The 12,980-nt window shown below is 42.2% G+C and overlaps 1 protein-coding gene across 1 annotated transcript in view; it reads left to right on the plus strand.

Annotated features, from left to right (window-relative positions):
* The window catches only part of pkd1a (polycystic kidney disease 1a), a 286,990-nt gene that overhangs the window by 246,393 nt on the left and 27,617 nt on the right, over nt 1-12,980 (plus strand). The window contains exons 39-40 of the mRNA XM_063059334.1: nt 7,066-7,217; nt 8,873-8,991. Coding sequence (XP_062915404.1) covers nt 7,066-7,217; nt 8,873-8,991 — 271 coding nt within the window. The remainder of the gene's footprint in view (nt 1-7,065; nt 7,218-8,872; nt 8,992-12,980) is intronic.

Raw genomic sequence — 12,980 nt, forward strand, 5'->3', positions numbered from 1 at the left:
GATCGAAAAAAAGATCAGCCATGATTGAATGATAGAGCAGAGTCGACGCACCAGATGGCCTAATTCTGCTCTTATGTCTTATGGACCTGAGAACTGAACTGGGATGCATGGAAATTGGACTACATATCTTGGACCACCCCACTACATATCTTGTTTGACCTCCAGACTTTTTGTACTTACCAAAACATGACAAGTTGATTAAACTGCATGTAATAAAGATGTCCCAGTACCCAGAGGAGAAATTAAATATGAATTCTGATAAACTGCCTCTGTATTTCACTTTCAGCTAACTGCCTGGCATCTTTTTCAGTATGCTCTGTTGTTTTTGTTTCAAAATTTCTAGCAATTAGGGTATTTTTAACAAAAATGCAATCTCTGACTCAGCTCAAGCCTTATATAATTGCTAGGAAAATGAAATATGCTTCACTTAAGCTATCACTGAAGGAAGAATGTATTTTTCCAAAGCCACAGACCAGGGTTTGCATATTGCTTGGTCTAAGATGTAGTTGTTTAATTTTCCAACGGTAGCCAAAATAAATACTGAAATGGGGGTAGGGGGTGGGGGAGAGAACTTGGCAAGAGTAGATGGTTCTGCAGTGATTCATGGTTTGCGTTAGTGAGTTTTTCCAATTTCAAAGCCAGCGGTAATCGGCAGCTGATCCATCAACGGAGCCATCAAAGTAGCCAGGCCAAGTGCACTACTGGTCACAGCTTCAGCTCATTATGCTTATTCAGTCGTTAAAGATCAAAGCTTTATTTGTCACATGCACATCGGAACTGAGAAACAGTGAGAGGTGGCGTTTGCGTCAAATCAGATCAATGAGGATAGTGTTGAGCAGCTTCCAGGCGTCTCTAGAGTTCCCGCATCAACATCGTACGCCCATAACTCACTAATCCTAACCCAGACAGTACGCCTTTCGGATGTGGGAGGAAACCAAAGCACCTGGAGGAAACCCACATGGTCATGGGGAGAATGAACAAACTCCCGACAGGATGTGGTGGGAGTTGAACCCCAGTCGGTGATCACCAGCACTAACGGCGTTACGCTAACCGCCGAAATGCCACCATGCCGCCTTACCGTATTTGTTTGGAACAATGTTATTAGTCAACTTTCTAACAGCGTTTCTACGGTAGCATAACGGTTAGCGCAGCACTTTACAGTACCAGCGACACTGGTTCAATTTCCGCCACTGTCTGTAAGCAGTTTGTACATTCTCCCCGTGACCGCGTCGATTTCTTCTGGGTGCTCTGGTTTCCTCGCACAGTCCGAAGCTTCTCTGGCTGGTAGGTTAATTAGTCATTGTAAATTGTCCCATGACTAGATTGCAGTTAAATCGGGGGTTGCTAGTCAGTGCAGCTCGAAGGGCCGAAACGGCCTATTCCACGCCATATCTCAATCAATCAATAAATAAAACACGTTGTAATCAGATGTGCAGTGTGAGATAGATTGTATTTACGTTGGGGTAATTGTTCAGCTGGATCTGACCACACATTCTAAGCACTTACTTTTAATAATAAAATGAAAATATTTACTTTATTTAAGCTAAGAAAAATGTGCATTGCAAAAGATTGAGGTAATGGGTGGGAGGGGGTAGTTAGTTTCCCCACACCCCCCTCTGTCTACTAACTTAGTCGAAGTGCTGGAGAAACTCGGCAGGTCAGGCAGCATCTATGGAAAGGAATAAACGGTCAACGTTTCGAGCTGAGACCCTTCATCAGGTCTCGACCCGAATATGTTGACTGTTTAATCCTTTTAATAGCTGCTGACTGACCTGCTGAGTTCCTTCAGCATTTTGTGTGTCTGTGTGTTACTCTGGACTTCCAGCATCTGCAGAAACTCGTGTGTTTATTACCTCAGTCACTGCACTCCAAACATTTTAAACCACTTTTTATAATCTGTTTACATTGCAAATACATGCTAGTAATTATGCACATTTTATTCCATATCCGTACTTTATCTTCTAAGTTTATTTTTTTATAGAATTCTTTATTCTTATAATTGTTGAATGTTGATTTTGTGGCATCTTGGCCAACACGCACAGCAAATTTCTAACACATGTAAATGTATATACGAATAAAGTTGATCCTGGATCCTTAAAATTGTATATACAGTACCTGATCCAAATTTTAACTCTGCCATAAGGGACTCGAGAAGTAACTTTTTCATGCAGATGGTGGTGAGTGCCTAGAACGAGCTGCCAGCGGAAGTGGTTGAGGCAGGTACAATGGTATCATTTAAGAGGCACATGGAGAGGAGGGGCCTGGAGGGATTTGAGCCAAACATAGGAAATTGGGACTGTCTGGGTGGGCACTGCTTGGACCAAAGGGCTAGCATCTGCACTGTTTTGCTCTGTGAGAAGGTCTGCCTACAGAAGTTCAGAATTTAATTAGAGTGAAAGGTGAGCTCTCGTTATTTCAATCTTTTTTTTTCCGTATATTTTAAATCGTAGATCTATTTATAGGAATAGTAACTGGTGCTTGGGTCCATAACCCTTCGCCAATTCTTTTAGATCTCCGTGCTCCTCCAACTCTGGCTGTCAAAAGTCAAAATAAATTTATTGTCAAAGTACTTTGCTGGTCTTCTGCTGCTGGCGTCCAACTTCTTCAAGGCTCGATGCATTGTGCGTTCAGAGCTGACCTTCTGCACACCACTGTAATAATGTGTGGTTATTTGAGTTCCTGTCCGCTTGAACCAACCTGGCCATTCTCCTCTGACCTCTCTCATTAACAAGGCATTTTTAACAACAGGACATCTGATCACTGGATGCATTCTGTTTTTCACACCACTCTCTGTAACTTATTCAGGATCTTTTTATGATTATTAAGTAGTTCCCTAGTATAATAAATTGGATTCCTGACCTCACAATCTATTTCTTTATGACCTTATACCTTATTGTCTACCTGCACTGTGCTTTCTCTGTAGCTGTTATACTTCATTCTGTATTATGTTACTGTTTTACCATGAGCTGCCTCAGTGCTCGGTTCAGTGATCTGATCTGTATGAACAGTATGCAAGAAAAGCTTTTCACTGTGACAATAATCAACCAATTCCAAATCCATTTCCAATGTAGACAGAAAACCATAAGAGAAAGGAGCAGAATTAGGCAATTCAGCCCATCGAATCTATTCTGCGATTCAACCATGGCTAAATTATATCCTGTCAACCCAGTCTCCTACCTTATTCCTGTATCCTTTGACTCCCTTAGTAATCAAGATCCTATCAATATCCACTTTAAATACACTTAATGACTTGGCCTCCTCACCTGTATGTGGCAATGAATTCCACAGATTTACAGCCCTCTGGCTAAAGAACTTCTTACTCATCTCTATTAAGACCATGAGACCGTCAGAACATAAGACATAGGAGCAGAATTAGGCCATCTGGCCCATCGAGTCAACTCTGCCATTCAATCACGGTTGATTCTTCTTTTCTATCTCCTCCTCATCCCCAGTTCCTGGCCTTCTCCCCATAACCTTTGATGCCATGTTCAATCAAGAACCTATCAATCTCTGCCTTAAATACACCCAACGACCTGGCCCCCACAGCTGCATATGACAACAAATTCCACAAATTCCTGAACACAGCAGACCAGGCAGCATCTATAGGAAGAGGTACAGTCAACGTTTCGGGCCAAGACCCTTCGTGAGATGCTGCCTGGCCTGCTGTGTTCCACCAGCATTTTGTGTGTGTTGATTGTATTTGATTTGCCACTTTCTTATCCATTCTCTTAATCTGTATAAGTCCTTCTGCATCTTACCTGTTTCCTCAACACTACCTGCCTCTCCAGCAATATTTGTATCATGTCTAAACTTGGCAACAAAGCCATCTATTCCATTATCTGAATCATTTATATACAGCATAAAAAGAAGTGGTCCCAGCACCGACCCCTACAGAACACCTCTAGTCACTGGCAGCCAACCAGGAAAGGATCCTTTTATTCCCACTCGCTGCCTCCTACCGATCAGCCACTGCTCTAACCATGTTAAGTAACTTTCCTGTAAACCATGGGCTCTTAACTTGGTAAGCAGCCTCATGTGTGGCACCTTGTCAAAGGCCTTCTGAAAGTCCAAATATACAACATCCACTACGTCCCCTTTATCTATCCTACTTGTAATCTCCTCAAAGAACTCCAACAGGTTCGACAGGCAGGTTTTTCCCTGAAGGAAACCATGCTGACTTTGTACTATCTTGTCCTGTGTCATCACGTACTCCATTACTTCATCCTTCAGTTGACATTAACATCTTCCCGACCATTGAGGTCAGGCTAACTGGTCTATAATTACCTTTCTGCTGCCTTCCTCCTTTCTTAAAGAGTGAAGTGACATTTACAATTTCCTGTCTTCTGGAACCATGCCAATGGTTTCTGAAAGATTATTTCTAATGCCACCTCAATCTCTAATGCTACCTCTTCCAGAACCCTAGGGTGCAGTTTCTCTGATCTGGGTGACCTACGTGCCTTTAGGTCTTTCAATTTTTTTGAGCACCTTCTCTCTTGTAACAGTGACTGCACCCACTTCTCTTCCTTCACACACTACAACATCAGGCATACTGCTAGTGTCTTCCACAGTGAAGACTGACGCAAAATACTCATTGAGTTCATCAGCCGTCTCCTTGTCCCCTGTTATTATTTCTCCTGCCTCATTTTCTAGCGGTCCTATATCCACTCTCATTTCTCTTTTATTTTTAACATACATGAAAAACTTTTACTATCCACTGTGATATTATTTGCGAGCTTGCTTTCACATTTCATCTTTTCCCTTCTAATGACTTTTTTAGTTGCTCTCTGTAGGTTTTTAAAAACTTCCCAATCCTCTATCTTCCCACTAACTTTTGCTTTGTTGTATGCCCTTTCTTTTGCTTTTACAATAGCTTTGACTTCCCTTGTCAGCCACTGTTGTACTATTTTAGCATTTGAGTATTTCTTCATTTTTAGAATACATCTATCCTGCACCTTCCTCATTTTTCTGAGAAATGCACGCCATTACTACTCTGCTGTCATCCCTGCCAGCGGCACCTTCCAATTTACTTTGGCCAACTCCTCTGTAATGCCACTGTAATTTCCCTTACTCCACTGAAATACTTCTACATCAGACTTTACTTTCTCCCTATCAAATTTCAAGTTGAACACAATCATATTGTGATAACTGGTTCCTAAGGGTTCTTTTACCTTAAGTTCCCTAATCGACTCTGGTTCATTACGTAACACCCAATCCGATATAGCTGATCTAGTAGGCTCAATGATAAACTGCTCTACAAAGCTATCTCATAGGCATTCAACAAACTCACTCTCCTGAGATCCATTACCAACCTGATTCTCCCAATCCACCAGCATGTTAAAATCTCCCATGACTACATAACATTGCCCTTTTGATTCACCTTTTCTATTTCCTTTTGTAACCTGTGGCCCACTTCCAAGCCACTATTGGGAGGCCTGTATATAACTGCCATCTATATTGTTTTACCCTTGCAGATTCTCAACTCAACCCAAAAGTATTCAACATCTTCCAATCCTATGTCACATCTTTCTACTGATTTGATGCCATACTTTACCAGTAGAACCACACCACCCCCTCTGCCTACCTTCCTATCCCTCCGATATAATGTGTAACCTTGGACATTCAGCTCCCAACTACAACCATCCTTCAGCCACAATTCAGTGATGGCCACAACATCATGCCTGGTAATCTGTAATATCGCAACAAGATCATCCACCTTATTTCTTATACTACGTGCATTTAGATACAACACCTTGGGTACCGTATTTTCTATCCTTTCTGACTCTGCATCCTTAATGATTTGATACTCAGTCTGTTGGCTGCAACTAAGTTCCATCAACTGTCTGCCCTTCCTGACAATCTGCATGCTACCTTTACTTTTTTACCATCCGTCCTTTCCTGAGTCCCTTCACTCCAGTTCCCACCCCCCAGCCAAGTTAGTTTAAACCCTCCCCAACAGTTCTAACAAGAATATTGGACCCCTTGGTTCCAGGTGCAATCTGTCACTTCTGAACAGGTCGTACTACCCCAGAAGAAATCCCAATTATCCAAGAACCTGAAGCCCTGCCCCCTGCACCAGCTTCTCAGCCACGCGTTTATCTGCCAGATCATCCTGTTTCTATTCTCACTGGTGCCTGGCACAGGCAGCTGTTCAGAAATTACTATCCAGGAGGTCCTGCTTCTCAGCTTTCCACCCAGCTCTCTAAATTTTCTTGTCAGGAACTCATTGCTTTTCCTTCCTATGTCATTGGTACCAATATGTACTGAGTCATCTGGCTGTTCCCCGGTCTAAATGGACACCCTTCTATTCTGAGGTGGTGCCCTTAATCCCAGATTCTCCCACTATAGGAAATATCATCTTCACATTCACTCTATCTACATCCTTTCAATATTGGGTAAGTTTCAATGAGACCTCCCCCTCCCTCTTTTTCTAAACTGCAGTGAATACGGGCCTAGAGCCAGCAAACACTCCTCATAAATTAACCTTTCACTTCAGCTTCATGTTAGCCAGCCGGTGGTGCAGTGGCATCCGCACCGGACTTTGGAGAGTGGTCCCAGGCTCAAGTCGGCCATCTCCTTGCACACTTTGCATCCGTGCCTGGTTGAGCGTCGAGCTAGCAACTCAGCCTCGTAAAAACAGACAATTGTTAAAGAAACGCTAAGTGTTGCCACGCAATATGCCAGTGAGGCACAGGTCGATATTATGATATTATTATTCAGCTTGAAGAGACACTTCAACTTAAAATGATTACTTTCTTGACAGGAGCTTTCGTATTGAACCTGAACAAAAGCCTTTTGGTGTGCTGGGCTCTCTTTTTTAATATATATTATTTCTGTTTTTGCACAATTTTTAATCTATTCAATATACATATACTGTGATTTATTTATTATTATTATTATTATTTTCTCTTCTATATTATGTATTGCATTGAGCTGTTGCTGCTAAGTTAGCAAGTTTCACGACACATGAGAGTGATAATAAACCTGATTTTGACTCTGATTCTTGACCGTTTTGGTTGCGTTGATGTTTAATGTAACTGACGGGGCTCGTTGTAACCTCTCTTCCAGAACTTCATCATTTACATGCTGTTTCTGCTGGTCGTCTTGCTGATTAATTATGGAGACTCGTTCAGAGATGCCCAGAGTCGGCTCCTGCACAGTTCGATTCGACAGGGTCTGGTCGGAGTAAGAAGAGGGATGGAGTTGCAGAAAATCAAAAGGTGGGACACCGAGTATCATCTGAAACCTTATCAGCTACATCTTTACCGTGCGTGCTGAGTCAGTGTTTAAGTCAAGACCTGCTTCAGAATCAGAATCACAAGGACCAATCCACTGACCGTCAGAATCCACAATCCATTATACACCAATGCCATCTTAATCTGCCCACATTCCAATGAACACCAACCAGCCATGATAGAATGATGGAGCAGACTCAAAGGGCCAAATGGCCTAATTCTGCTCCCATGTCTTATGGTCTTATTGTCCTCCCAGTCCGTACCACTACCCTACACAAGAGCAAGTTGCAGCTGCCGCAAGAAACAGCAGAGAGACGTGGACGCATCTCAGCACGTCACGGTAACCAGCCTACTCTCCATGGGCACGAGGTTCGACAGAATCACTGAGCAGCTCATGCAAGACAGAACATAGAGCACAATAAGGTTCTTCAACCCATCATGTTATGCTGACCTTTTAACCTACTCCAAGATCAACAATACTTCCCTCACACGTAGCTCCCCATTTCCCTTTCACCTATGTGCCTATCTAAGAGTTTCTTAAATGTCTCTATATCGCTGCCTCTACCATCACCCTTGATTCCACACAACTACCACTCTGTATAAAAAAAAAACCTACCTCTGACATCCCCCCCCCATACTTTCTCCATTCACCTTAAAATCATGCTCTCTTGTATTAACCATTTCTGCCCTGGGAAAAAGTCTCTGGCTGTCCACTCTATCAATGCCTCTTATCATCTTACACACCTCTGTCAAGTCACCTCTCATCCTCCTTCACTTCAAGGAGAAAAGCCCCAGCTTGCTCAACATTTCCTTATAAGACATGCTCTCTAATCCAGGCAGTATCTTGGTGGATCTCCTCTGCACCCTTTCTAAAGCTTCCAAATCCTTTCTGTAATGAGGCGGCCAGAGCTGAACACAATATTCCAGGTGTGGGGTGTACACTTAGTGACCACTTTGTTAGGCACACCTCCTTGTTAATACAAATATCTAATCCAATTGTGTGGCAGCAACTCAATGTATAAAAGCATGCAGACAAGGTCAAGAGTTTCATTTGTTGTTCAAACCAAACATCAGAATGGGGAAGAAATGTGATCTAAGTGACTTTGACCACAGAATGATCACTGGTCCCAAATTTGTACCTCAGAAGCTGCTGACCTGTGATTTTCATACACGCCGGTCTCTAGAGATTACAGAGAATGGCACGAGAAACAAAACACACCTAGTGAGCAGTAGTTCTCTGGGCAAAAATGCCTCGTTAATGAGAGAGGTCAGAGGAGAATGGCAAGACTGTTTCAAGCTGACAGTAACTCAGATAATCACGTGTTACAATAGTGGTGTGCAGAAGAGTATCTCTGAACACACATCCTGTCAAATCTTGAAATGGATGGGCTACACAGCAGAAGGTCAGTGGCCACTTGTTGAGTAGCAGGGGGTAGCTTATATAGTGGCCACTGGATGTAGAACTGCAACATTACCTTGCGAATTTTGATCTCAGTCGCCAACTAATGAAGGCCAATGCACCATATGTTGACCCTTATGGTATCAGAGGACAATTCTAAGCCTGTTCCTAATATTGCCCCTGTTTAAGGTATTGAACCACATGCTTCATTGGAGACCATCTGATTCTCTGTCTCTTTCAGATCAGGGGAACTATTTAAGTGGATGGCAGAGGCATTGCTGCCATATCTCTACAACAACCAAAGCAGGACTTTGTTGGGTTGTGCACGACTACGCCAAGTTCGTTCAAAAGTAAACCATGGTAAAAGTTCTTATAATTATATTGAACCCTGCATGCCTTTGAGGTGTTTTAGTGCAAATTGCAGACATGGAAATGTGAGAGCAATGAACAGAGTCGGACGTGATGGCATTGGAGACAGTCCAGAGGAGGATCACAAGAATGATTCCGGGGATGAAATGATTAATGTATGAGGAGCGTTTGATGGTTCTCGGCTTGTACCCGCTGGAGTGTAGAAGAATGAGGGGGGATCTCATTGAAACCTATCGAACGTTGAAAGGCCTAGACAGAGTGGACATGGAGAGGATGTTTTCCATAGTGGGGGAGTCTAGGACTAAGGGCACAGCCTCAATATAGGGGGAGGTCCATTTAGAACAGAGATGGGGAGGAATTTCTTTCGGTGGAGGGTGGTGAAACTGTGCCACAGATGGCTGTGGAGGCATAGTCATTGGCTATAGTTAAAATGGAACTTGATAGGTTCTTGATTAACCAGGGCATCAGAGGTTATGGGGAGAAGGCAGGAGAATGAGGTTGAGAGGGATAGTCATTCAGACATGATGGAATGGCAAAGCAGACTTGATGGGCCAAATGGCCTAATTCTATTCCAATGTCGTATGGTAGAGAGTCAGAATCCTTCTCCCAGGATAGAAATGTTACATAATGGAGGAGGTCCTCAAGTCCCGATAACATCATTGTATATTTTCTCTGCACTCTTTCGATCTTATTGATATCTTTCTTGTAGATATATAACAGGAAAATATTTTTTCACCAGAGTTCTATGAGAATTTAACAAGCAGTGTGCTTAAAGAAGATTGTTGGCTGTGGTCTATTTGGATTTCCAAATTTGATTTAATAAAAGATTCACGCACACATGATGGCGTAGACAGAGGATCGGCTAACTAAGTGAAAACAGAGTCAGGATAAGTGGCTCATTTTCAGTTGTTAAGTTGCAACTAATGGAGTGCCACTGAACTGGGGCACCAACTATTTACAGACAACATTAATGACTTGGATAAAAGGACTGAGTTTGTTGTAGCCAAAGATACTGATGAAAGGTGCCCTGTGAGAATAATAGGAATGGTTCACAAAGAGAGATAGATAAGTTAGATGGGGCGAGAGTAAATATTTGGCAGATGCCGTACGACGTGGAACTATGTGAGGTTTCCCACTTTGGTCAGGGGAATGAAAAATCAGAATCAATGTTTAACTGGAGAAAGATGAAAGATAACTTTTTTCTTAGAGAGAGACGGATATCATGTACATGAAGCACAAAACAGTAGATCATAAGACATAGAAGTAGAATTGGCTATTTGGTCCGTCAAACCTGCTCTACCATTCAGTTGTAGCCGATTTACTAACCCTCTTAACCTCCTACCTTCTCCCAGTAACCTTTGACACCATGATTAATCAAGAACCTGTCAACCTCTGCTTTAAATATACACAACAACTTGGCCTCCATAGCCATCTGTAGCAATGAATTCCACAGATTCACCATCCTCCGACCCCTCCTCCTCTCTGTTCTAAATGGGCATCCCTCTGTTTTGAGGCTATGCCCTCTCATCTCTGACTCCCCAACGATCAGAAACAATCTTTCCACATCCACCCTATCTAGGCCTTTCAGATGATGGATTCTAATTTTAAAATTGACAGTTCTTTCAAAATTCAGGATCGAGACACAAAACATTGCAATATAATCGTTTTGTGAAGAGTTGATGGAAGAGAAGAAAACTTGACAGGGAAAGCACAGGAAAAAGAATATGGTGACTGTAACACAACAACTATTTTATACCCAGAGAGATAAGAAAAATTCCATTCAAATCCATAGATAATAATTCACCAGTTAGAGAGCACTTTGTCCATACAGTACTACAGTACCAAATTAGCCAATGAGAAAACACTTATACACTTAATACAGGACAAAGAAGCTTCCAGAGTTATACTTTATATTAAATGGTTATATGCATACTATAGGAATCATAGTAAGCAGTTACTTGTATATAAGTAATTATATAAAATACAAGCAGATAATTAGTTGTTAAACTGTAAAGAAAATAACAATTGAACAGTTGAACCCTAGAATTGAACAGTCAGATCCAACAAGGAGTAAGCGTGTAGGAGTTATGAAGTTATGTTGTAGTTATCTAAGACATTGATGAGGCCACACTTGGAGTGCTGTGTACAGTTTAGGTCTAGTGTTGCAGGAAAGACGATATTGAACTAGGAAGTGCTGCAGAAAAGATTTACCAGGATTTTTGTCTGGATTTGGGAGCCTGAGTCATAAGGAGATGTTGCATTGACTAGGACTTAATTCTCTAGACCTAGAATGTAGGAGATTGTGGGGGTGACCTAATAGAGGTACATAAAATCATGAGAAGCATAGACTGCGCGAGACATTTTTCCCCATGGACGGGTTGCTAAAAACAAGAGGTCACTGGTTTAAGATCAGAGATGAGAGATTAAAATGGCCATCAGGTCCAACTTCTTCACGGGAGTAGAGTGCGAGTTTGGAATGAGCTGCCAGAAATGAGGGGGGTGGGACCTCATTGACTCCTATCAAATGTTGAAAGGCCGCAATAGAGTCAACTTAGAGAAGAGGATTCCTATGATTTGGTGGAGGCGTCTAAGACCAAAGGACACAGCCTCAGAATAGAGGGACATCCTTTTAGAATGGAGATGAGGAGGAATTTCTTTAGCCAGAGAGTGGTGAATCTGTGGAACTCATTGCTACAGGGTGGCAGTGGCGGCACCAGAGATTTTTTCTTGCTGGTGCTACAGTGGGGCTGAATTATTCAGTGATGGTGCTGAGGGATGTACTGTCTGGTAATATGTATTCGCAAGGCCAGACGCATGGCGTTCAAAAGTCAGTTTCAAGCATTATGTGCCTATTATAAATGCCTCTGTTGATTCACAAGCAACAGCAATTGATAAATATAGTATAGAAGTGAACTATGACAGTGTCAACAGCATCAGAGACAACACGGGCTACACAGAGCATAAACAAACAAACCAACAGAGCACAACGTGAATCATGCACCAATCCTGCAATCAGTGTCAAATGTGTGCTTTTCAACTGAAAAACACAACAATGTCCACTGCTATTCGCATTACATAGACAGACAAAGCCAAAAGATACACTGTTATTAAAGTCAAATAAGGCAAGGCTTTACCAGGAGTTGGACAAATCGTACTCTGACCATGGAATACCTCAATTAATTCGGCTACTGAATTAAAAAAAAATCAACAGAATCACCGCTTGGAAGTATAAGCAAAACCAGTAGGGTTAATAGCAGTAAATGTAATATTTTGGGATTTGCAGGAAACATAAGGACTATGGAGTATCCACCACAAAATAATAATTATAATCAGCATTAGTCTTGGATCAATTTTTTTTTTAATCAACTGCACTCACCATTGATGTTTTCAGAGAAGCACAATCCGTCTGTTGTGTTTGGTAGTGAAAGCATCAATTATTTTCTGGATGTCAAGTGCTTTGGTCGTCTGGCTGTTTATGGCCAACAGGGGCAAGTTGCTGTTCCGAGCATCGCCGCTGCTATTCCTTAGCAATTTTTTGAGGCGTCTGAGGCGAGAGAAACTCTGTTTGCATGAGGCAGATGTCACAGCTAGAGTTAGCGGTATGCAGATTAGTTTGCATAAATCTATAAATGCATCGCGGTAGGGTCTCATTGGAGCTAGAAATTCCACCGTGTCATTCACTGTCTGTCCTTGCTGGAGACTCAACCACTGCTCTCATATACTCACGATTTTTTTGGACGATATTTTCATGGCCTTTGTCAGGCGTATTTCCCAATCTTGAACTGTCTTGATCTCTCAATCTGAATTCGGTCCGTGTCTCCATAGCCAACTCATGAGCTGCACTTACATGGTGGGTTTTGAAAGCTGTTGTAGCTTTCCGCCAGTTGCGGTAACCGGTGACAGTGAAGGTAGACTCAGAATGGAAAACATGTCCTCCACACAGGAAATTCCTGCATGCGAAGCAGAACGTAGTATCTTTT

The sequence above is a fragment of the Mobula hypostoma genome, chromosome 9, assembly GCF_963921235.1.
Source record: "Mobula hypostoma chromosome 9, sMobHyp1.1, whole genome shotgun sequence".
NCBI lineage: Eukaryota > Metazoa > Chordata > Chondrichthyes > Myliobatiformes > Myliobatidae > Mobula > Mobula hypostoma.